Source organism: Cotesia glomerata, linkage group LG3, assembly GCF_020080835.1.
Source record: "Cotesia glomerata isolate CgM1 linkage group LG3, MPM_Cglom_v2.3, whole genome shotgun sequence".
Classification (NCBI taxonomy): domain Eukaryota; kingdom Metazoa; phylum Arthropoda; class Insecta; order Hymenoptera; family Braconidae; genus Cotesia; species Cotesia glomerata.
The window spans coordinates 19572143-19597627 of record NC_058160.1 but is presented as its reverse complement, the minus strand read 5'-3'; the positions used below and the strand labels follow the sequence as shown (position 1 = coordinate 19597627).

The 25485-nt window shown below is 28.1% G+C and overlaps 5 protein-coding genes across 8 annotated transcripts; 4 read left to right on the top strand and 1 right to left on the bottom strand.

Moving 5' to 3' along the window:
- Nucleotides 1-1435: 1435 nt before the first annotated feature.
- Nucleotides 1436-3538, bottom strand: LOC123261538. 3 transcript variants are annotated; one of them, XM_044723191.1, is made up of 5 exons: nucleotides 3247-3533; nucleotides 2828-3016; nucleotides 2472-2740; nucleotides 1992-2307; nucleotides 1436-1696 (listed from the first exon to the last, which is right to left on the bottom strand). In XM_044723191.1, the coding sequence occupies exons 1-4, from the start codon at nucleotides 3461-3463 to the stop codon at nucleotides 2299-2301; spliced, it is 684 nt and encodes a 227-aa protein (XP_044579126.1). In that variant the 5' UTR covers nucleotides 3464-3533; the 3' UTR covers nucleotides 1436-1696; nucleotides 1992-2298. The 3 variants fall into 3 exon arrangements, with proteins under 3 accessions (XP_044579126.1, XP_044579125.1, XP_044579124.1); XM_044723190.1 differs by having other exon boundaries at nucleotides 1992-2737; nucleotides 3247-3538; XM_044723189.1 differs by having other exon boundaries at nucleotides 1992-2740.
- Nucleotides 3539-3603: 65 nt separating this feature from the next.
- LOC123261550 (probable small nuclear ribonucleoprotein Sm D1) lies at nucleotides 3604-5192 on the top strand. Its single transcript, XM_044723204.1, has 3 exons — nucleotides 3604-3802; nucleotides 3986-4062; nucleotides 4858-5192. The coding sequence occupies exons 1-3, from the start codon at nucleotides 3789-3791 to the stop codon at nucleotides 5136-5138; spliced, it is 372 nt and encodes a 123-aa protein (XP_044579139.1). The 5' UTR covers nucleotides 3604-3788; the 3' UTR covers nucleotides 5139-5192.
- Nucleotides 5193-5269: 77 nt separating this feature from the next.
- On the top strand, nucleotides 5270-6802 carry LOC123261438. The gene is made up of 2 exons (XM_044723031.1): nucleotides 5270-6273; nucleotides 6350-6802. The coding sequence occupies exons 1-2, from the start codon at nucleotides 5971-5973 to the stop codon at nucleotides 6800-6802; spliced, it is 756 nt and encodes a 251-aa protein (XP_044578966.1). The 5' UTR covers nucleotides 5270-5970.
- A 365-nt stretch (nucleotides 6803-7167) lies between these two features.
- LOC123261524 (cilia- and flagella-associated protein 69-like) lies at nucleotides 7168-9099 on the top strand. Its single transcript, XM_044723166.1, has 5 exons — nucleotides 7168-7421; nucleotides 7490-7814; nucleotides 7876-8080; nucleotides 8151-8458; nucleotides 8525-9099. Exons 1-5 carry the CDS (start codon nucleotides 7254-7256, stop codon nucleotides 9031-9033), a joined length of 1515 nt encoding a protein of 504 aa, XP_044579101.1. The 5' UTR covers nucleotides 7168-7253; the 3' UTR covers nucleotides 9034-9099.
- Nucleotides 9100-11253: 2154 nt separating this feature from the next.
- Nucleotides 11254-24770, top strand: LOC123261521 (plexin domain-containing protein 2). Of its 2 annotated transcripts, XM_044723161.1 has the most exons (9): nucleotides 11254-11371; nucleotides 11635-11881; nucleotides 16621-17000; nucleotides 17072-17422; nucleotides 17499-17691; nucleotides 19039-19248; nucleotides 23649-24041; nucleotides 24119-24264; nucleotides 24346-24770. In XM_044723161.1, the coding sequence occupies exons 2-9, from the start codon at nucleotides 11785-11787 to the stop codon at nucleotides 24412-24414; spliced, it is 1839 nt and encodes a 612-aa protein (XP_044579096.1). In that variant the 5' UTR covers nucleotides 11254-11371; nucleotides 11635-11784; the 3' UTR covers nucleotides 24415-24770. The 2 variants fall into 2 exon arrangements, with proteins under 2 accessions (XP_044579096.1, XP_044579097.1); XM_044723162.1 differs by lacking the exons at nucleotides 11254-11371; nucleotides 23649-24041; nucleotides 24119-24264; nucleotides 24346-24770 and adding an exon at nucleotides 20589-20843 and having other exon boundaries at nucleotides 11517-11881.
- Nucleotides 24771-25485: the final 715 nt, after the last annotated feature.

The window sequence follows — 25485 nt, the reverse complement described above, 5'->3', positions numbered from 1 at the left end:
CCTTCTGCATTTTGTCCCTCCCTCTTTTAATTTTGAGAAAAACTCCAAGTTATTAATTTCTCGCCAGTGATATGCAAATTTTCATTATTGGGAGGGTGCGGAGTATATGGTGGGGAGGGCTGGCGCTGACTACCACTTTTACGTGTAAATCTTATGGAAAGAGCATGATTTAACGCTAGTAGCGGCCACTGAAACTAAATTACTCCGTTTGATTTAACATGGAAAAAGCATGAAAAATGAGGGCAGCACCATCGTGCACCTAGCCAATAATATGAATATACATACATGTATGGGTGCGTTCCACTAAGCGTTCACAACGCTCACGCTCACGACCGCTGATTTCCCCATTCCACTTGATTGTGAATGTTACTGTCGTTAACTCAAGAGGAATGGATTATGGAGCGTTTCGGGCGTTCATGTTAATATTACAAATGGCAAGTTTGAAAATAGTAGAAGTTTAAGGAGGTTAGGTAATCCTAAACAATAAGTTTTAATCACGAAGCCTAGATAGAAGGAGCACGCTCGCTGTGTTATGCACGCGTCTCTGTATACGAGGCATGATAGGGGGACTTAAAATGTCGGTAGAGAGCGCGTCGGTTCGACAGGTCGGATATTTGAAACAGTATAATTGTTCCTTAGAAAATTAATTAATGAAAAATTGAAGACAAATCATAAATGGTAAAAAATAATTATTAATAATAAATTTTGATCATTAATTATTGGAAAAAAATACGTATATTTAATATTTATCGAAAATAATACCAAGAAGAAGTTAATAATAACTGGGAATTAGCAAACAAATAATAATTTAATATTTATCACAATCAATGTTATATTAAATTGATATCGTGTAGAAATATATAACAGTAATTTAAAAAGTAATAATAACCAAAATGAAAATGTTGACAAATATTAACAGAATTATTTTTGAAGCTGTAAAATCGAGTTTAAAAAATTTCTTATCATAAATATATAAATATACACACAATAATAGTATGAAGTCTTACAATGAATAATAAATAATTACCTGATGGGCTGTGAAAGAATTAATCGAAGATGATAAAAGAAAATGAAGTAGTTAATTGGGTTTCAAGAAAAATATATATTTTATTAATTGTATTTTAATAGTATTAACACAGTTAGATTTTTAATAAACTTTTACAAGAAAAACAAAAATATAAATAAGTAATAATTGAATTCGTAATCAATAAATAGGTTTTTTTAAACTACTAATCACGTTAACTTCGCGGATTTTCGGTGCTTTCTGGTGAGAGCTCTTGACTTCTATGCATTCATAATCATGCAATATTTGACTTGAATGTAATATATCATTTTCCTGTGAAATTAATAAAATCGATGATATTAAAAACAGTAATTAATACTTAACAGCTGAAATTTTGATTTACGTAGATATAATTTTCAATTGACTTCTTACGTTTGTATTGGCATTTACAGAAATATTTGTAACAGGTATTATTGAGCTAATATTTTTATGTAATGTTGGGATGGCACCAGGTTTGAGTATTATTTTCTTTCGTTCAGACACAAACGGTTCTTGATTAGGAATAATAATAATATCTTTCCGACGAATATATTCTTCTTCAAAATGCAAATCACAAATAAAAATGTCAACTTTCGAATCTGACACTAAATCTTGTCCCAAAATATGACTCCATTGTCTAACAATATCAGGGTCCTACCAAAGAAAAAGAAATTTTCTAATTACTTATCAAAATATTAATTTCAGTATACAAGACTATTAATGATAATGATTAAATTGCATTGATAATAAAATTATAAGTTTCAATCACAGACACTTCTCTGCTGCAACTTGCGCCTATAGTGATTAATTTTTTAAATGTCATATATGATATTAAAATTTTTATTCTTTTCCAAATGGGAATGTACTTAAAATTAATAAACATTAATAAATATAATTATAAATCTTATAATTTTATCAATGAAATTACAAATTTTGGGGTTATACTTACTTTTGGCAGCTTAAATAAGGAGTTTTCATCCTGTTGTAAATCTTTTTTACATTTTTTATTATTTTTACTGTTTTTACAATTCACCACAGCACAATTTTTAACCATTTTGAATTTTATAAAACGCTTATTTGTTAACTATGACAACAACAACATTCAATAACACAATCTAATGTTTACATTAAAACATGTTCTAAAAATCAGAACTTTCTAACACTACCGCTGCCTTGCGGACAAATATTGTACCCGATGTTTTCTCATTATTACAGACGCAAATACGGCGAGAAAGCCTATGCCGATCGTTCTCCTTTTATCTAGACTTCGTGGTTTTAATATTTGTGACTTAAATTTATTTATGTTAAAAGTGAAGAATAATTGAATATTTTATAAATAATTTTGGTGAAGTTGAAAATTGTTTATTGGTTTTATAAAATATTCAAGTAAATGTAAAATTTATGAAAATATTGAGTAATTTGTACTAACATCGTAAAACTGCCATGTCTTTCTATTATTTCCTGACTTATTGTTATGATCCTTAGTAGATTTATATGTTTTTTTTAGGCTTCGTATTTTAGAATGACATTGCGGTCCCGTCACATCGTATCCTTTTTTTTTTTTCATATCTTGGGATATTTTATTCCATACTTGTTTTTGAGAAATTTTTCCACTGTTCAGAGTTATTTCCATAGACCTATATAATTCCAATAATAATAATACGCAGGGTGAGTTCCACCTGTATACTGAAGTTTCTCCTGTGCAAAAAAAAATAAATATAATTAAAATTTTCGCATAATATATATGAAATAAAATGATAATAGAATTTCAGATATTCATTAAACCTTCAAATTCTGGAGTTTCAGAGTTGAGATCGGTTGGATTATCACTATCAAGTCGTTCTTCTCCAATAAAACTCTCTGAAGTCTCTTCATCGTATAATTCACTAGATTCTTGATCAACTTCAACAGATGCGGAAGCTTCAGAATTTTGATTAATAATTTTTCTTAACAGCTCAGTTGCAAAAAATACATCTACAAATAAAATAAATTTACCAAATATATATATATATATATATATATATATATATATATATATATATATATATATATATATATATATATATATATTATTAATGATAATAAATATCGTTTACTTATTGAGTTAGGTTATGCTATCCATTATTCAGGAAAAATGTATAAATAACTGTTGAATATAAACTAAAATCAATTGTATTAAACTTATATTGCATAATTATATTTACCTCTTTCTGCACGAGCAGCTTCAGCTTCAGAAACGATAGCTTCTACTACAATTTCTCTTTCAGAATCATATAATGTTATTTTTCTTGTCGCCATCTTTAAGCTTTGAATATCATATTTCAAAAACAATTTCAAAAATTGCGCCGAATTATTCTCAACGTTCACTTTGACCCACCTCTTTAGATGGGTCGTTGTGAGCCTTGCGTGGGCATTAGTCATGACGTCATGAGTGACGTTTTCGCCGTGACCACAACCGACGGCGGTCGGTATGTGGAATGGCTAAAGGAGAATTTTGATCGTCGTGAGCGCTTATTAGTGGAACGCACCCTATATGTACAACTTTTTACTTTCAGAATTTTTATTAGTTTTCATGACTTTTTATGACGCTCAATAGAATGTGACAGTAGCGACATTTTTGAATTGGTGTATACTATCGACGTTTCGACGTTTCCTCACGTTTTATGTTTACTGACAAATAGCATAATTATTTTGCCGGTGTATTTTTTGTATAAAAGTTCAAAAATATAATTATAAAAAAAATAAAATGAAGTTAGTAAGGTAATTATCGACTTTTTTTTTTTTTAAATGTAAACTCCAAAATGCACGTTTTAGTAAATGAAATTAGTAGAGCTTTTATAGTAAAGGCAATACTAATAACTACATGCATTCTAACCTAACTTAAATTTTGTACTAAATAATTTGTAAAATAAATATATAATTAATAAAATTTCTCTCTTTTAGATTCCTAATGAAACTCAGTCATGAGACTGTCACGATAGAATTAAAAAATGGTACACAAGTTCATGGCACAATTACTGGTATGTATTCTCCGGTTTCATTATACCTCATTCTTGTAGCAAAACCACTATGCGATTGTTGAAGTTAGCATACATATTTTACGAAAAACAAATCTATTAGATTTGAGAGTGCAAAAATTTTCAATTTATTCGAAAAACATTTTTACTATTCTCGAACGAATACACCAAGTTTCGCTTTAGACAGTCAGAATTTACTAAAACATGTCTACCAAACACTGTGGAAAATTTTTCAGAAAAACACCAAAAACAAACAAAAATAAAATTCTCATTTTTTGATTAATTGATTAATTTTCTTTTACGAAAAACGATTTGATATCTCAGCCATCAATATTCCATAATAATTACACAAGTAAAAAGTGTTATATTAATTATTATTTAGATTTTAAGAGAACTTTAATTAAAAAAAAAAATATAATAATCTTAACACTACTTCTGCTATAAAACTATTTCTAGTATTCCAATTATTTCATTAAAAAATAATTTTATTTCATTAAATAAAATTTTATTACTTGAATAAATTTATCAACAATTTAAACTGCTGAATTAAAATTTTAATCGTATTATTAGTTTGTAAAAATTGTAATTCAAAATTTTAATAACAATAGACCATTAATTTGACAAAAATACTATTTTAGTAAATATATTAATACAGTTTTTGCCTTGGTAGAATTTCGCATTTGGTAGAACCAATTATGGTAAATTCATAAAGTCCACAAAAAAATATTCACCTTATTTATGTCTTTGTAAATAACTATAAATGATTTACTTGAAAAAATTCAATTTTTGTTATTATAGGTGTAGATGTGGCAATGAATACCCATTTAAAAACAGTTAAAATGACAATCAAAAATCGTGAACCTCAGCAGTTAGATACGTTAAGTTTGAGAGGCAATAACATTAGGTATTATATTTTACCTGATTCATTGCCATTGGAAACTCTACTTATTGATGACACTCCAAAAGCTAAAGCAAAAAAGAAGGAAGCTGCAAGAGGCGCAACCAGAGGTCGTGGTCGTGGTGGCCGTGGAGCTCGTGGAGGTCGTGGAGGCCGTGGAAGAGGTCGAGGTCGACGTTAGTATTAATGTTTCCACCAATAAAAATTAATCAATTGTAAGTTGATAAATAAGATTTAAAAAAAAATAACATTTTTAAGAACTTTTGTAATTGAAAAAATACAAACTCTTCTCTACTGTCATAAGTAAAATTAAAAATAAACATTAAAACATTTATTTGATAATTTAAATTGTTAGTGTTGATTTTAGCCAATTAATAATTAAAATCTTACCTTATCCTGATGTTAGTGATGTATAAAGTTATCAAAATGCAAGTTTTCACGATATTTGAATCGCATGAGCCTTTTACATAATTAAAAAATTAGGAAAACTTATTTTAAAATTATTGTGGAATTACGTTCCTTATTTAAATCTTTGACTGTTTTAAATATTTTTGCTAACAAAATAAATCATAAAACAATTGAAAGTTAGCTGTTAATCAATTTATTCACCTATAAAAGTGCAATCATACATCAATAAGCTATTTTAAATCATCAGACATCCATTATGTTTGTAAGAATGTGAAATTTAAATGTTAAGTAGAAATTTATTCTCTGATTAACTAGAATATTTTCATAAAGTTAAAATATTATCAATACTAAACGTATGAGAAAATAGTTGCTGTTCGTTATAGATATTTGAAACCCAGTTGCTGTGGTTATTTTGTTATAAATAATTGATTGATATTTATAAATGGCAAAACTTGAGTAGGTTAAAAAGGTAGTTTTTTAATAATAAATTTTATTTTGGAGTAATTACAATTGTGTTACCGATTTTCTAAAAATGTACTTTGTTATTTTAATAAGTAAAAAAAAATTGTTTATTATTTTAAGATAGCTCAAAAATTACTAATACGATGAATATCAAGAAAATTGATATTCTCAACCATGATTTTTCAAGAAAGCTAGATCATAAAAAAAGTGATAAACCATGTGATACCTCAGTGCCTTCAAAATTATCTACTCATGAATATATTAATAAGAAGAGCATTAACTACAAAATCGAAAGATTACGCAAACTTATATCTGATCCAATAACTCGAGAAAATGAGATTTGGATTGATAGATTACTTAATAGTTGTCTACGAGAAATCGGGCATCAGGGATACGTATCCTTAATATTTTTGTTTTATAAATTCATTTATTTTGCTACAATTCTAGTTTATTATAAATTAAAGCATAATAGTATTTTTATTCTTTGGTTCAACTTATAATTTTTCTTAAATTAATATCTAGAAATTAAAATATCTTTCATTTGTGATCGACGTGTTGCAATTTTTATCGTGGAAATCAAACGAAAGATCAGAATATAAACGACACTTAAATGATATGATAAATTTATGTGCTTACTCGCCATTACTCGAGGGTTTCTCTGAAAATTCCTTGCATTCTGAAACGTTAGAAAATTACTTTACTGTTTTAGGATATTTAACTATTTTGTTACCATGCCAAGAACAAGTTATAAACATTCTCAAATCTTTAAGCAAATTATTAAATCGATCGAGTCTTAGCAATAATTTTACTTTAAAATTCGAAATTTGCTGTCAGTCTATTGAAAAATCAGAACTTCCATTCATTATTGTTAAGTTAATAGAAATTAGTCCACCGAAAATGTATACAAAAGTTTTAGATACAACTTATGTTTTAGCATCAGTATCTAAGATTTGTTGTGAGTTTATAAAATTTTAATAATTTTATCGTATCATTTAATAATACTTGCAAATTCTTTTCATTTATTATTATTATTATTTTTTTTAGGTCATAAAATGTTAAAAGCTGGCATTTTGAATCATCTTCGTTCGAGAATGGATGAACAGTCATTAATTGATATAGTTGTGCAATTGGAACAAGATAGTTTCAATATAAATAAAAATATTGTAGTAATAAACATCTTATTACTATTAATGAATTCAATCTTTCCTCCACAATCATTAAATATAATAAAAGAAATAATATCTTCTTGTTCAGTTTCAACAAGGTTTTTTTTTTTTTAATCAATTAAAGTAACATATTCATCCATTCCCATAATTATGCAGTTAATTTCAGATTTTTGAAGAATATTTTTCAACAAGTAGTTACTTACTCTGATACGAATTACAAAGTATTAATCGTTCGCAACAATTTAGCTACAATACTTCTAATGAAACTCGTAGCTTTACCTTCCTTGCCTGTCGTTGACTTTGATCTTATTAAAGAATTTTTTGAAATTGTATTCAGAAGAGAAATTCAAAATAACGAAGATCTTATATTTAGGAAACTATTATTTTCTACTCTTTGCCAACTCTCCTACTTTGACGGCTCATTGCTGGTGAATATTATTTAAAAATATGAAATATCAAACATAATTACGTTACTGATGAATTAATTAATTTTTAGATTATTAAAGATTGCTGTGTGATTGAAAAAACCCTTCAATTTTTAAATCAAAACATAAGTAATCTAACGAAACTTCAGGATTCGTCTAATTTAAATGATTTATTTTTATACTCATTACGGACATTAATGTTTCTTGTGTCGAAAATCCCTGAAGAGTTCATTCACAGTAATGCAATAAGTTTTTTAAACATATTTCATTTAAGTATGGCAGGACAAGTAAATTGTAAAATTACATTGGAAGTTGTGAAAACTCTTTGTTTTATAGTTACTTTTACTTACTCAAGTTCATTAGTCCAATTCCAAGAAGTCATCCCCACTTTTCTAAGTAATAAGATATTTTTACATTATTTTGTAAAAAATTAGAATCTAATTTCAGGCATGTCAAGAATTTACAGATCTTATTTGCTGTTTTGATCGACTAACAACTTTTCATAAACAAATATTAATACTTATTTGTATTATATTTAATACGATTATAACAAGTAATTTCCAAGGGATATCAATTTATGGAAATAAAATAGTTGTATCACATCTAAAATTATTAAAATATTGTTTAAACAAAAAAGAGAATCATTTTATCACAGACGACAGGTAACCGAAAAATTAAAGTTGTTATTGTCTAGTTAAAAAGGAATTTATTAATTATTGATTTCATTGACAGATTATTAATCGGCGTGGGAACTTGTCTTTGGAGTTGTATAATTAAGTTTTCAGTGACGATAGAAAAATTTGTGGAAATGGAAGGACTGTACTCAATTTTAAACTTGATAGATCAAACTAATCATTTAGTACAAAATGTTTATTTGGGCCTTTTAACAGACTTATGTTTAAATCCACATTGTATTCCTCACATTTGTACATGGAGAAGTACTGATAAGACGAATACTTTAATATCTTTGTTAATTAGGGTGTGGAAAGATGAAGAAGGTCGAATTGGAGTTAAAAGAACCGAAAACGGATGTATTGCAGGTAAATTATTCCTTTACTTCTGTTAAGTGCATGATTTTCTGTCTCACATTGTTCGGAGTTTTATAGATATTGAATTACCTCTCATGGGGACAAATCAATGGCATGAGAGTTTTCATTCAAAAATTAATAATGATTATAGTCCTGCAATCACTACAATGTTTGGTTTTATTAGACCAAAAGTCTATAGTATTAGGAAAATACTACTAAATAATTCACAATTATGTGAAAAATCGCGCGAGTATTATAAAATTTTATTATGTAATATATCTATAGAAGATTCTATAACATTTTGCGTTGTGGACCAGTTTTTTAGATTTGTTCAAGGTCAAGTTTGGGCTGAAGTAATCCGTTATATCAGAGAATCGGGTATTATTCCAGCTGGTAATGATGGAGAAATGTTACTTGTTATGAGGCAAAGACATCGAAAATTTGCATTATACGTACGAGATCGTCAAAAGAAAATTTTGCGAGATGCTAAAAGATTGGAAATGATTAAAGAGAAAAATGAGCTTGAAAAAACTCGCAATGTGGCTCTAATTTCGATATTGATTGGATTTAAAAAACTGATGAATTGAATAATGTGCTGAAATATGTAATTACGTAGGAAAATTTATTAATAAAAAGTTCAAAATACACGTGAATACTGTTTTTTTTTTTTTTTTTTTTTTTTTTTAATTTAAGGTAAAAGCCCCAATATATGATCATGTACCAGTATATGATCACTCCATGTATTTGTATACCTATATTTGTGAATATATATATACAAATACATGGAGTGATCATATACTGGTACGTGATTATCTATTGGGGCTTTTACCTTACTGCTGTGAAAATCAAATCAAATCTATGACTTTAAAAAATTGGAAAGTTATTAGTTCCACCTAGATTTTGGAAAATCGAGTTCTCAGTTTCTCCACATTCTAAGGTTCTAGGGAGCTATTCTTGTTATATATTTTTTTTTAACTCCGCTTTTCAGACTTCTGTCTCGATGGGGGTCCGTTCGAGACCGGAGGGGGACTCCAGGCTGATCGGTACATTAAGTTTGGCAGAATAAGTTTGGCGGTATTACATACTTTTTCAGCCTGGAGAGTAATGCGGTGATGGGCCGACTTTGGGGAAACTGCACGCATTTGCCTGTGCCCCACCGGTAGCACAGGGCTTGGGGAAACCATCGAAAAACCCAAACCTGTACAGCCCCCGGCGTGAGTTACGAGCACCGATGTTCACTGAAAATTAAATTTCAGCTCACACCGGGATTCGAACCGACGCCTCACCAGACGTCTCACCAGTCCCAAGCAAGCATGACAAGCGTTGTACCGCTTAGCCGTGGGACTGGCCTATTCTTGTTATATATTGACAAGAGATCACTGTGTCGCGCGCGTGTGTGTGGATATCTCTCATAATTTTTGAACGGCTTATCCGATTCGATCGAAATAAGCAGCGTTCCAAAGAGTTCCGTTGCCGTTAGATTTCTGATACTAGTTCAAAGAATTAAAGTTAATAAATTTTGAGAAATCTCAAAAATAAAATTTCCAAAAATTTGTTTTTTTAAGTATCTTCTGAACGGCTCAACCGATCGATTCTAAAAACTAATCAGCTCTCAATATCAAAAAACCACGTCGATCGCTACCAGTCCGGTCAAAATCGGTTAATTCGTGCGTGAGATATCGTTATCGAAAAAAATTGAAAATGCCGTAAACCGCGAGAAAATCGATTGATTTATTCAAAATTTATTGCGATTTGAAAATTCAAAAAATAGTGATTTATTAAACTGCTATCAGACTTTTGAGCTTGAAGAGCTCAAAAACTTAAAACAGATAACTCTTTGAGCTCGGAAAGCTCAAAATAACACATAAATTATATTTTTGAGCTCAAAGAGCTCAAAAACGTCATAAGTGCAATTTAGATCTAAAAGCACTTAGATATGGAATTAGTGGGAATTTGCAAGGATGGCCTTTAGGGTCAACCGTTTTCCTAATTTTTTTATTATTTAATCTATTCTTATCTAAAGCTTATTGAAAATTACTTTCTACTTTTTAGTTAGCCATTATATTGTACCAAAGCGCGATTTACTCAGAATGGAATACTCTACAAAAGTACCCATTGTGACGTAACTGTAATCTGCACCCGAAAGATTGTACGGGTCACTAAATCCAATTTTTCTAAATATTTCTCAATTTTTTTTTTTTTTTTTTTTTTCTATACATCCTAAATTGCCAAATCTACGGAAAATAACTAAAAAACTTGTAAGAAAATTAATTTTCTACAAAAAAAGAAATTTCAAAAAAATAGTGGTATGTCAAGTCTAAAAAATTAATAACTTGTGATAAACTCATCACAATCTTAAAGTTATGGGTTCATTTTTTTGGCCTTGAAATGTTATTTTCGAAAAAAATTATGAAAAATTAAATTTTTATTTTCTTTTGAAAAATATATGTTATACTAGACAACAAAACAAATTTTTTAAGCTATTGTTCAAGATGGGTTTTGAATCTTCGATTGTTTAACATCCACTGAATTTATTGCGAAAGTATGATTTGTTTTTTCTTAACTTTACTTAATTTATGAATGTATGAGTAGAAACAAATAAAGATTTAAAAAACTGACTTTTAATGACACTATCTCACATTCTGAATGAAGTTTATTCAAGATTTTTTAAATTTAAAAGCAAGTATTAAAATAGATATCTGACATACCTACTGTCCGGGCTAATCTAGATGGCGCGTCATAACACTACTCTACACTGAATTTACCCTTTCTTTTATCTAGATATGCGTATATGTAAGTACATACCTAGGTCGAATAATCTAGATACTGAAGAAAATGAAAACTCTTGGTCCCCCAACTCTAAAAAATATAAAAGCAATCAACACAAAGAGTGAAGTCAGTCACAAAGAGTATTCCATACCTAAGGTCAGTCCCATTGAAAGTTGTCATGTTTGAGTAAAGGATTGTTTAAATTATATTTTTTTGGTACCGGTTAAATATTCAATTGTGTTCAGTTATAATACTAAAATTTTAATTTCGTTAATTTATTTATTGATCATTAAATTTTATTAATTGTTGTATGTATATTTTATATTCGACTAGATTGCGTATATCTTTTATTTAATGAAATAGGGTAAAAAAAGTTGTGAAACAAGAAAAGTGCTTATTAACCTGGTGATCGTTTATAGGCGCCAAAAACGTGACCTCGTTGAAGTGAATCGAAGGACGTCAAGCTTCTAGAGACACTGAAAAATAAAATAAGAACAAAATCTTTTTAAGGGGTCGAGGGACATAAAGTCGCGAAGAAGCGGCAGTTTATCGGCCCCTAGTTTTGGAATATGGCGTGTGAACGTTATCGCTCGTTAAGCTGCGTGTACTTTATTGGATTTACATTATCTTTCATATTAGGATCTTTACAAGTGCTCGCAGAACCAGGTGATTGTTACTTTAGACTCATTAACATAATAATATTTCATTATATCTAATTTTAGCTTTATTACTAAATTAGAATATATTCTTAGTCCTGAAATAGAGTGATAATACAAAAATAAATTAATATAAAAAAAAATATATATTTAATGATGAGATTTCGGGCAAGGATGGTGGGGATGAGATCAGAGAAGTTCGATTAAAAAAAAAGGAGCCAAGGAGGGGAAAAATGTCTGTATCCAATATAAAACATCTCCTACTATACCGCCCGCACTCATTCTCTGCTTCCTTTTCTCATTTTTTTTATTTGTGTGTCTTCTGGGATTATATTTAGTATGATACTATTTTCAACTTATTTTTTTTTCCTGTATAATCTTATTTTAAAGCATAAAAAACCATAGTTAAAATATATATTCTTGAATTCTTTCATTTTCTTACATCATAGTATTACTAGTACAAAAACAAGTATCTATTTTGTATTTATATTATTATAAATGTACTTTTGTTGACTGTCTTGTTATAATGGCCATTATATTTTCGAACAATTCCAGTATATCTAATATCAGTACATAGTACGTAAAATATACGTTAATCTAACGTGAATCTCATTAATAATTATATTATTTTTTACAAACGAATGAGATCATCGATTGATGCATATCATAAATTACCGTTATATTAACAAATTGCCAACATAACAACAATAAATAAATATACATGATACACAATTTACGTTTTATGAAATAAAAGAAAAACACTTTTTTAATAGACAGAATTAAGTACATATGAAGTGTTTTTTAACACTTTATGTAGTAATTACTATTTCATTATGAATTAGACAGGAATGTTTGAGTTCCCGAATGGATAAAAAGTTTATTTAAAATTAATTGTCGTTATATTTTCATAATCTTCGGAGAAAGATTGTCTCGATTCTATATATTTTCGTTTAAAAAATTTGTCAAACAAAATCAAAGTAACTTCAGTACATATTTAAAATACTTAATTATAATTATGAATACTTAATAATAATAATTAATAATAACAAATATCCAACTGATACTGTAATCGATTAAACTAAGTTAATATTTACTTGATAAAAATTAACTTTTTTTCCCAGTTATGGTTGGATAGCTGTTAACTTCTGTATCAGTTATTTAAAAAACAGTTTACTTTGAATTTTAAAAATTACCAAAAATTATTTCAATGTCTATAACTAAACGGTATAATTTATGTATAGAAACGAAGAATAATTAAAATCAGATCAAATATTAATTATTTCAATGGCAATTTTTAACTAAGTACTTGTAGTAGAAAATACTTTGAAAATTAATAGTATGCTGTACACATACAATATTTTTCATTGAAAATTGAAAAGTTTACATAACAAGATCTTATATTTACCTAGTGGACTGCATGTAAACTTTCTGAATATATTGTAGTAAAAAAAGAATGAAATGATAAGAACATATTAGATGATCATACAGCATAACGCATTTTTAATGATTACCGAAGTACATCATAATTAAACTTTGGTTGAGTGAAGTTATTTTATGCCACTGCATCCAGTGATTGTTATTGCTCATTAGAAGGTTTTATAAGAAAAATGAACTAATTATTGACATCATATTAACTATGTCACTTCTATGTAATGAAGAGTTTCTGTTAATTTGTATAGGGTAAATTCTGACAGACCTTTTTTGTTATTTTCTTCTAAAAGAAAAAAAACACTTGTACGTATTTATTTTTTCTTAAATAAATAAATTGATATAAATTCTGCAATGTTATTGATTTAAAGAATTTTCAAAACAACCATATTTGTAAATATGAATTTATATCAACTGAATAATCAATTTATTTACCTTCTCTTTTATTATAAAAATATATTAAATTAGTGTTATGATCATAACGTGTTCATAAAAAGTTAAAAATTATAACTTCTCTAAATTAAATGCAATTAGAAATTCTATAATCATTTATCTTTTTAAATATGCTAGTACGTCTCCATAATACCCGTTCTTGGAATAATGTTCTTAGATTAAGAATTTATTGGAGGTATATTTAAATAATGAGAAATCTTGAAGTTTTCTATGATTAGAGAATGAATGAATAAAATGTTTGCTATCAAAATTTCGATTCATTGTATTATTTCAAAGTAATTCATTTTTTAATTACTTTTCGATGCATATAGAGATGTGGAGAACAGATAAGATTAGTATGAAATTTTTTTGAAGCATTTACAGTTTGCAACAACACAAGATATATGCATAAGGATTTATTGATGGAAATTCAAAACTTCAGTCAAATTATTCTATAAAACTCATAGCGCTGTTTGTAAGCATTCTTGAAAGGGTCAAAATAATTTTATTTGTGTCTGGCTTACAAAAGTTTCAGCTTGTTCATTACAGGTTGAGTCTGCATATATCTTCGTAGATACAAAAGACAATTATATTTGTATTTTTGGCCTACTGCACTTACTAACTATCCCGTTGGTAAAGTAATCTGGCAGTAATAACTAACACTCATCGTTCTGATTAATTTTTATTTGCAAAACAAATTTCTTTCCGTAGTTGACGAATTTCGAGTTTGATCTTCAGTTCATGCTTTTTATGAAGATTTGGGTGTCCATTGATTTATTTAATAAATGTGCTGATCTTAAAACTGTTTACTATAAAAATAATGATAATACATTTTAGCGTAAAAAAAATTTGTATTCTTACAACTTTACTTATAATATACATTATGTTAAATATTGAATAAAATAATTGTCCTAAATTACCACATACTAAAAATTCTGAAAATCAGTTTACCCTATCGAACATACACTGAAAAAAAAATTGTTTTCCTCCTAGAATACTAAATTTTTTACTCGAGTTTTCTTGATTTAAAAAAACTGGTATTCTTAACCTTAAAATACCACGCTTTATATTATATGGCTAGTTTTTTGACAGTGAGAAAACGGTATTCTCATAGTTAAAAAACTTTCGTATTTTAATCATAAGAATACCAGTTTTTTAACCATAAGGAAACATTTCCTTGGTAGAAAAAAACTTTTTTTTCAGTGTACGTGGAACTTTACGATGTTTACAAGATTAAAACGCTCGGAAAATTTCGTATTATGAAGTTTTAAGCTCTTAGAGCTCACAACTACAAGCTTTAGACATTTCTGAGCTCGAAAATTTAGAAGTAGCATTAGTCTAATTAAGTCTATTTTCAAATAGAAAGTGTAACGAAGTATTCCTCATAAAGTATTGTATTTCTTACTGTTCTATACTATGATAATGATTATAATTAAGGAACCCTGTTAATGCCTCTGCTGTTGGGTTCAGTGGTATAAATAAATAAATTAGTAGGGCTCTTTTTTGAAAATTTTGGACCGCGATATTTCGAAACGATTCAATCGATTTTGATGCGGTTTTCGGTAATATACGTTGTTTTTTAAGCTTAAGAGCTGATCAGATTATAGAAAAAATCGGTATAGTCGTTTAAAAGTTATTCCATATCAACATTTTTTTGAAAATTTTATTTTTGAGGTTTCTCGAAATCTATCAGATCGAATTGGTTCAAATTTTCAAAAAATCTAAGTTTAGTGGGTCCCTTTAAAATGCTGCAAACTGCGTTCCTCGGACCTCAAAACGTTGAGATCCGATGAAAATTCGATTTTCAAAAAGCGGGGTAAAACCAATAACTTCCCGATATTCGAAAATTTTCAATTTTTTTAGCGGGAAGTTGAAAAGTTAAAAATTATCTCACTCACCGACAAATGATTACACGGAAAAAAAGTAAACTGTAATATTCACTCGGATTCCGGTTAATTTTTATAGTTTCAAACAGTAAAGCGGACATCGGGGTGGCAAAAATATAAATATTACAGAACTTAATGTAGAAAGTATAAAAGCCACAATTTATAATTTAATATAAAAAATAAGTTATTAGTAGCTGTCACTATAGTAAATAACGACTTTTTCATCTTAAAAAATTACAGTTTCAAACAGGAAAAATTGCCATTTTAATATATAGTCCATATTATGATGAGAAGGGGAACTCAGATGAAAGAGAAGGGGGTCTCACTCTGGGAGAATTTAACATTTGAAACAGTAAAAATTATACTTTTAAAATATACATTTTACCAGTCCAAGCAAGTCAATAATTACAGTTTGATTTTTAGCGTTGCGTTTAAAATTAACCATTTTACTTTGTAAATATTGACGTTGCTTGTATTAGAAATTTACTAACTTTACTTTATACTTTTTACATATCATTGCGATCATTTTTTAGGTACAAAATGATAAATATCAAAGTCTGAATTCTTAATTATTATACTTTAACATTTAGACATTTACATAGCGAATATTACTGTTTGAAATAGTTTTTTCTTCCATATAAAGAGTAAATTGTAACGTTTAAATAGTAAATATTATAAAGTGAATAGTAAAATCACGATTTTACTGTTTGAAATGGTAATTTTTAGCAGTTGATCATTACTTATTATAAATCGACTGTTATTCATTACAGTTTACTTTTTTCCGTGTAGGTCGTGCCATCTGTCCCACGATTACCGTGGATTTAACGTTAATTTTTAGAGAAAATTTCTTTCAGTGTATATACTTAAGACGTGTGAGTTTTAATTTTCCAATAAAGATACAATAAAGATACTTTTTCTAATAACTGAGTATTTTTAATCGAAAACACTGTCAAATTATAACTGACAATCTTAAATAATTTTTAATGTTTTTTTTTTTTCCTAGAACTTCCTTATTATTATTATAAATCTTCAACGAGACTTGAGAATATCGATGACATTGTTATTCATTCTAATAAGTTAGTTGAAGTAACAAACTTAAATCGCTTAAAACGATCATTAGGAGGGCCAGAGTTATTACCATCAACAACTTCAACTACAAGTATTTCAGCCTTATCAACATTACATGACTTAGTACAAGAATCTCCAATTATAAAAACAGAAACAGAATCAACGGCTAACGTAACTTACTCAACAGAAAATATAACGAATTCACCGGCTGAATCAACAGTCACAAGTACTACATTAAAACCAAATATCACAAAAAATGGAAAAAACTCTTCTATTATTGTATCTCAACCTATTGTCCCAGTTACTGAACCACCTGTAAGTTTTATAACAATTTATTGACAGTGTAAAAAAGTAGAATATTAATTTAGATCGTTTTAACTTTATAGCCAACAAATATTAATGTTTGGGCTAACCAAACACGATGGCCTAATGCGACTCGAGATAATGTCAATTCAAAAATGGATAACAAATTCAATAGAGTTGATTTAATGAATTCAACCGACACTTCATCTAATTCATCAGATATTGATGATATATCAATATCCAAGTTCACTAATTTTTCAAACAATACTTTAACTCAGAATAACATCACGAAACAAGAAGAAGATACTCATCAGTATTACAATAGTACGTTTCTCATTGATGAAACTGTAGCTAAGTCTTACTGGGTTGATATGGATAATCATCCTGATCGAAAAGTTAATGATCTTTTAAGTCAAAGTCATAGGAGAGCTGCAGTGAGTATATTTGTTGCAAAAAGATTAATGAAATATTTTCTTATCTTATCAGTTGCATAAACGACAATTTTTGCAGACTGTTAAATTGAAATTCGAGTTCCTATTTTATGGTCACAAAGTTCGAAATATCACAATAGCTACGGGTGGATTCTTATATACAGGAGAATATGTTCATAGCTGGCTTGCTGCTACTCAATATATTGCTCCACTGATGGCGAATTTTGATACCCGTCTTTCAAATGAGAGTTTTGTTAAATACGCAGACAATGGTAAGTGAAATAATAGTTAAAAATTTACATATTAATCATTCTTTAATTTCATAATTGATTAAGAAACCTTATCGATGTTAGGCTGTTTTCCCTTATCTCCTATTAAGAAAAATTTTTCCCAGATAAACCACGACATGATAGCCTGTTTTTTTTTCAGTAATTTGACTTTTATCAGTTTCTCTACGTCAATTTCTCACGGAGATATCCGATTTTTAATGAAAAAGGATCTTTTTGTCTTCAAATAAGGATTTCTTAAAAACTAATCGTTGTACAGACATTTTGTGAGCAGTTTCATAAACTGAAATAAATTTCCTACAAAGAACTTTTCAACATCTTTGAGAGAAAGAAAAATTTAGTATCAATATTAATTAGAGAGTATCGAAAAGAGTAATTTTTTCCCATTTTTTGGTAAATCGACTATATCTTTGCTCATTTCTATGGAACAACTTATGATTATGAAAATTTTTACATCTCAATATGCCGTTAATAGCCCTGTGAAATTAAGATCGTTCCATTGAACAATTTTTCCGGACTGATCAATCAAAATTTTGAAAAACATTAAAGAAGCAAGATTTGCTCCTTCATTCAAACATTTTTTCTAGATTTCAGAAATGGCTAAAAAATCCTTTTTTGCTTTGAAAAAATCAAAAAATAAAGATATATTCACAATTTTTTTTACAAACAAATATAACAATGTTGGAGAATTAGTGCATCTTTTTCAAATAGTTGATCAAAAACCAAAATTTTATTTTTAGGATTTTTTAAATGGAAAAATCTTCATGAAATTTAATTTTTTGGGATTTTTAAAACTCGCTCACAAAAACGCTACTTACTGTTGAACTTATATACGAATGTTACTGCTCTACAGTACCGCGCTGTGAAATAGCTGCTCATAGTGCATTTTCGGAATGCACCCATTGTTTAAACATCTAAACATTTTCAAACGTCAAAAATTATTATACCTACTTCTATACTATCATCAACTCTAAAATTTCTGTCCTAATATACATGAATACTCAAGAATTATCAAGTATACAAATGTTCACATTACAATCATAATTGATTTAATTTCAGACAATCGAATTGACATTTTAACAGAAGATGTACTTCGTACTTATTAATAGATATACAAAATTTCAAATTTTCTGACAATACCCTCATTTTGGTCTTAAAACGTCTTAAAATTTGCGATAGAAATTCGTCATGAAGTATTCCCCATTTATATTATTATTCACCATTCAAGATGTGAATATAATTATCATGTTATTTAGGTTCTAATAATTATTCGAAATTCTTTATAATCATTATAAGTTTTCTACTCATTTCATAAAACTTATTTTATAACAGGTACGGCATTCACTGTTGAATGGACAAAAGTTGTACTACAGGATAAACCAAAAGCTGGTGAATTCACATTCCAAGTTACACTTTTTCAAAATGGAAACATTGTTTTTGTTTACAAAGAAATGCCGCTATCAGTTGAAGAGATCGAAGATAAGGCTCATCCAGTTAAAGTTGGACTAAGCGATGCCTATATTATGGATAGAACACGTTTTTGTGAGTAAAAGATATATCTATTTAGAACAAATTTTAAAATCATGCTTACTTAATCATGCTCATACAATACTTCAAAATGTCGAAATTATACCTTAAAGAATTAAAAAATTGATCGATTCGGAGAACATGAAGTCATGCCCCGATTACCTACGAAATGAACCTTGAATTATTTCTACTGAATAACGGAAATCAAATTATCTTGTCATGTAAAATCTGGAGAACTGAATTCATTAAAACAAAAATCTAAAGATAAAGATACTTAAATAAAATCATTTTAGAAACTGAAAAAATAATGAGTTTGGCCGGGGTGACCTAACGGTCAGTTTACCACGGTAATTATCAATTTTATTTTTAAAAATAAAAAATAAAAATTATATGAAAGGCTGTATCAGAAAAGCTTATTCTAGACGACTTTAAGAACTTTACAATTGCAAAGTGCTCAACGGGGTGCTTTTCGAATTAACATAACATGTTTTATAGTCTTAATAGCCGTAGAAAGAGTTATTGGTTAGTTGCATTTAATAAATACTCCGATTGCTAATTGAAAAACAATTGATTAAATTGACCGATGTAATCCCATCACTTTAAACGGTACGACCCCAATTGATTCTTGAGAAAATAAATTTTATTTAAGAAAAAGGCCATTCGGCATTCGAAATAGAAGTAGATTTCATTTTATTTCATTTCTGTAGATGAAACGACTGCAAAAGTAAAATTTCTTAAAAATGATCTTAAGATTGATATTTTTTTATTAAAAAAAATATGTAAACATGTAAATTGAAGATTGATTTCTCAGCTTTCAGATGCATTTTGCAGAAATTGAATATACCGGCGTGTTCAAAAATTATTTGACGGAGAAGTAGTGAGAGTATGAAATTTTCAAATTTTTAAAATTTTAAAATGCTGTAATTTCTAAACTAATTAATCAATTGAGCTCATATTTAAACATGACGCTATCGTCGTGACAAGCCGCGTTATATCGTATATATATATATATATATATATATATATATCGTATGTATATATATCGTAATATATACAAATATACATACATACATAAACTTTTGAACCATATGTATTTTCTGACGCAGCTCGTCGAGTTAAGTCGGAATATAGTAAAATTTTTCAAAAGTTCCGACATGAGAACCAATGCAATAGTTAGATTTCTATGAAATTTACTAAAAAGGATTGATAGTTACGTTATAAGAAAAATAACAATTAAAAGGTATTACCCTCGCGACTTCCGTCGTCAAAAGTTTATGCTAGAGTGTACGGTACACATACCAGATAGTCATTATTGACAAGCCTAAAACTTTTTGCTGTTTATGTACTTATTTCAGCCAATCACGAACCAGAAACTGACCGTTTGAAAAGTCTGGCAACACTGCATGTAGTCCAGGAGGAATCGGCGCATGAGTACCGAAAACTATTCCACCTCAATTTTTTTATGCGATCCTCTTCAAATTGCCCTACTGATGATATAAATGTATGTTGCCATGTGGCAACCCGGTGTTGTTTAAACCGAAATTGTTTAAACAATTGCAAAGAATTGTTATTTTTCAACCGGACAAATTTTTTTTATATTGTTTGTTAAAATACCAATAAAAAAGGTTCTATGACTTTTCACGATAAAGTTAATATTTTCAAAGATATGAATTTTTAAAGGTTCGAAAAATCTCAAATTTGAGTACTTTCGACCCATGAAAAATATATTAAAAAAAAAAAAATAATGTATAAGTAATATTTTTTTTTAACTCTCTGTACAATAGTTAATAATATTGTTAATAGAGATTAAAAAAAATTTCATTGTTTATATCTGTTTTTTAATTGTTAATTTCGCGCGCTCACAAGTATCCGTCGCTTACCTTTAAGTATCGCTGTCTCTCTCTGACTCATGCGTTGCATCGGCCTCTCTGTGTCTTGAATCATTATTTATCATTTATCTTAAAAAACTATCAACTTTATCAAGATTGTTAAAGAAAGCAATGTTATTAATAATTAAATTTTCTACAATTTGTTTTTGATAAATTTTTTTCTGAAATCAATTTTTCAAAAGTTATTTAAGCATAAATCGGAACATGTAATTAATAGTATATTTTATCAGTTTACTTTTTTGTAATTAAAACAGAAAGTAAGGTAAAAGACCCAGTTATTGACACTGGCCTAGTTGTTTGACACTTACAATTTTATTTTAATTAAAGGAATGAAATGTTCTCAAAAAACCAATTATCTTAAAATTTATAATTCAAAAATTATATTTATTAATTTATTAGAATTGATTTGTTTTTTTTTTTTTAACTAAAATAAAATTGTTAGTGTCAATAACTGAGTCTTTTACCTTAATTACATTGAATAACTTCTTCAAACGAAGGTTATAGATGAAGAAGTATGAAATAATAAAACAAGATTTAAATAGTATATTACACACCTAGGGAAGTAAAGTAAGAAATGTCTCAGATCACATGTAATTGTTGGCCGAGGCGAAGCCGAGGTCAACAAACATGTGATCTGAGGCTTTCTTATTTACTTCCCGTGGAGTGTATACTATTTTTTTGCTCGACGAAGGCAGAAAGGGGCAACTTCGTTTAGCGCAGCAGGCCGAAAGTTGACGCTTTCTGCCCGTCGAGCAAAAAAATAAGTATTCATTTATTATCAACATCATTTTTATATATTATATTCTTACAGTCGGCTGCCCAATTTTAAAATACAGTAAAAGCAAAATTGTTATACCTAATTTTTTTTATTATGGCTGCATTTATTATAACTTTTTGACCTTAATTTTAAGTATTTTTTCTTAGAAATATTTATATTCAAGTATTTTCTATTCATAAATCGAATTTTTTATCAATTAGGTGCGCAAACTTTTGTTAATAAGAAAAATTTTTAAAAATCTTAAAATTGTCAATTACTGTGTTTTGAAATTGGGCAGCCGCAGTCTTCTGAATCACAACCACATATAAGTATGCAACTAATTAGGTGGGAATGATGTGGTGATACTGTAGTGTTTTGGATCAGCTGTAGACTAACCTCTTTTTTGATACATGCGTTTATTCATTTATTTACATACATTTATTCGGAAATATAATAACATGTCTGAAAAAAAAATAATTGACAATATTGTTTTTTTTTTTTTTTTTTTTTTTTTTCAAAAAAATCAGTAATTAAATTTTTTGTGTTGATTATTAAGGTAAAAGCCCCAGTATATGATCATATATTGGGGCTTTTACCTTAGCTGATTTTATATTTTAGTATTTTTTTTTATTATTTTTTAACTTATGAAAGATTAATATATATTATTATAACGTTACTCTAGTTTTTTAAAAAGATCCTAAGAAAAGTTTCTGAGATATAAAAATGTTTGTAGGTAAACTTTTGGATATCCCGTATACCATAATGTATAAGAGCGTTTAAAACTCAAACTTTGAAACTAAATATCTCGGAAACTAGATGGTTAAAAATTCTCAAATTGCGTCAATCGATGCAGAATTATATAAATATTAATCTGCCAAAGTTTAAAAAAAATCCCAAGAAAACGACTCTGGCGAGGGTAATACCTTAATGAATGATTTTGAAGATGGTGTCTGTATGTACGTGTATGTATATATGTATGTATGTATGTATATATGTATATATTGGGCGCCATACAAAAGAGCTTGACCAAACTTAGATTTGTATTCTAGGTAGATTTTGAGAAATCACAAAAAAACTACGAAAAAAAATTTTTTCAAATGTGGTTTTTTTGGAATAACTTCAAAATTTCTTCTCGGATCATTTAGAAAGCAAGAAATAATCTTTTCGTGTTTGAAAAACGGCTTTGATTGCTGCAAACTGCATCAAAATCGATCGATTCATTTGAGAGATATTTGATTTTAAAAAATTCTAAAAAAGTGTTTTTTTACGCATCTTCCAAATTTTATGTCGAATTGTTTGGTAGGTAATAAATATTATTTTGTTGCTTGATAAACTGCGTTGATATCTGCAAGTTCCATCAAAAACGATTGATTCGTTTAGAAGATATCGTAGTTAAAAATTTTCAATAAATTATATCATCTGTATAATCAAGGCTCAAAAACATTTCTTTTCCTATTATCACATATCCTGTCTGTCCTCTATTCAACTGTTCATTCAAGTTCGTCATTAAAATCGTAAACAAAGTTTAATTCAGCAAAAAACCCTATTTGTTTTCTTTTCCGGTCTAAAATTTCTTTTACACATTCTCTCTTATTTTTATTTTACTCTTCATCTTTCAGTATTATTTCTTTATTCTTTTCACTATTACTCTTCCTCATATTTTCATTTTTCACTATAGCTCGCTATAAGATTTCCTTATTTATATAATGCAATATACGTTTAAGTATTTTATATCTTTATTGCATAGTTGTTATCTTTTATTTATCTAGTTGTTCGTAAGAAAACGATTTATGAGTACCATCGTGTCCATTTCAATCATCAGAATATTACAAATTGGACTGTGATTTATCTTCGTGCTTTACCAACTTGTCTAGAAATGAAAAATTGCACAGATTGTCTCACTAAAGTACCAGAGTTTTCCTGTAAATGGTGTGAAGAATTAAATCAATGTAGTACCGGTATATTCCGACACCGACAAGGTTGGTTGGATAAAGGATGTGATGAGAAAAGTATTAAAGAAGAGAGCAGTTGTCCAGCAAGTCCCAAAACATTAATACGAAGTAATGATAATCATGATGCTGCCCACATTATTTCTGAAGGAGAATTATCAGCGGATGTTCAACCAAATCGATTGGCTAATGAACCCAATATTGCTGAACAATGTAATAATTTTATTTTTAACTATTTGTAGAGCAATTAATTTCAATTAAATTAAATTAAATTGTTTTCTTTTTTTCAGCTCACAGCCATGTAAATATAAGTCATATGAGTGTTTCTGGAATCATTAGTATTCTTCTAGTTGTTTCCTTGATCTCAGGTTTGGCTGGTTGGGCTGTTTATGCCTATCGCAATCCTCATAGTGCATCAGGACAAATTTTAATTCGAGTAAATTATCAACAAATTTATTGTTTATATCTTTCCATTAACTTTTTTAATTAATTTTTATTTTATTTTTTTTTTCTGTAGTATCGTCCAAGTCAATGGAGCTGGCGGAGAGGTGAAGCACGTTATACAGCAGCAACTATTCACATGTGATGAAATATATTTAAGCATCACAGTAATTGATATTCAACTTTAAGAGCATGTCTTCAAGATGATATGATCTACACTATCTATGGAATTTAAAATGATTCGTGTTAATTCACCTGCTTTTCTTTAGTGTTCAACTATTTTTTTATTTTTATTTTTTTTTAATATTTACATCGATCGTATTATTATTGGTCGCAAAATAATCGAAATTTGTACATTTTTATATATTACATGATATAACATCGTTATGGTACAATTTTAAATGACATTGGATTTATTCAATGATTTTAAGGTAGTTGTAGCGTGATAGGCATTTCAACAGAAAATTATGAAATTTTTTTTATTGAAAGATAAATATATTAATAATTCACTACCAAAATTTCAGATCAATTGACCGCACCGTTTTTGAGTAATTAATTTTCGAAATTGAATCTTTTACACGTAGAGGTATAGAGAGATGGTAAAGTTAGTATGAAATCTTCCATACCACTCGAGTGGGTCAAAGATTTCATACTAACTTTATCATCTCTCTATACCGCTACGTGTAAAAGATGCAATTTCAAAAATTAATTACTCAAAAACGGTGCGGTCAATTGATCTGAAATTTTGGTAGTGAATTATTAATATATTTATCTTTCAATAAAAAAAATTTCATAATTTTCTGTTGAAATGCCTATCACGCTACAACTACCTTAAATGTTGATACGTATTTAAAAATTTTCACTATATTTATATAAGAAAAAATATACATTATTATATATAATATGTAACAAAGTATTTTTGAAAGGAATTAATTTATATGACTACTTTTCTATAAATATTTCTGATATTTTACAAAATTATACAAAGTTCAATTTTTTCGAACAAAATACATATACATAAAATTTTTATAAAAATCAAGCCGTAAAAAATTTCAGCTTAAATAAAACAGGAATATATATATATTTAAATCATAAGTGCCTTAGCAGTAAGATCATTAGAAATTGTTGTAAAAAAAAATTATGATATTAAATGAATAATTTATTGTGTACGATGTGATATATTTTATCATTGTTAAAAATTTCTTACAAGTGTGAA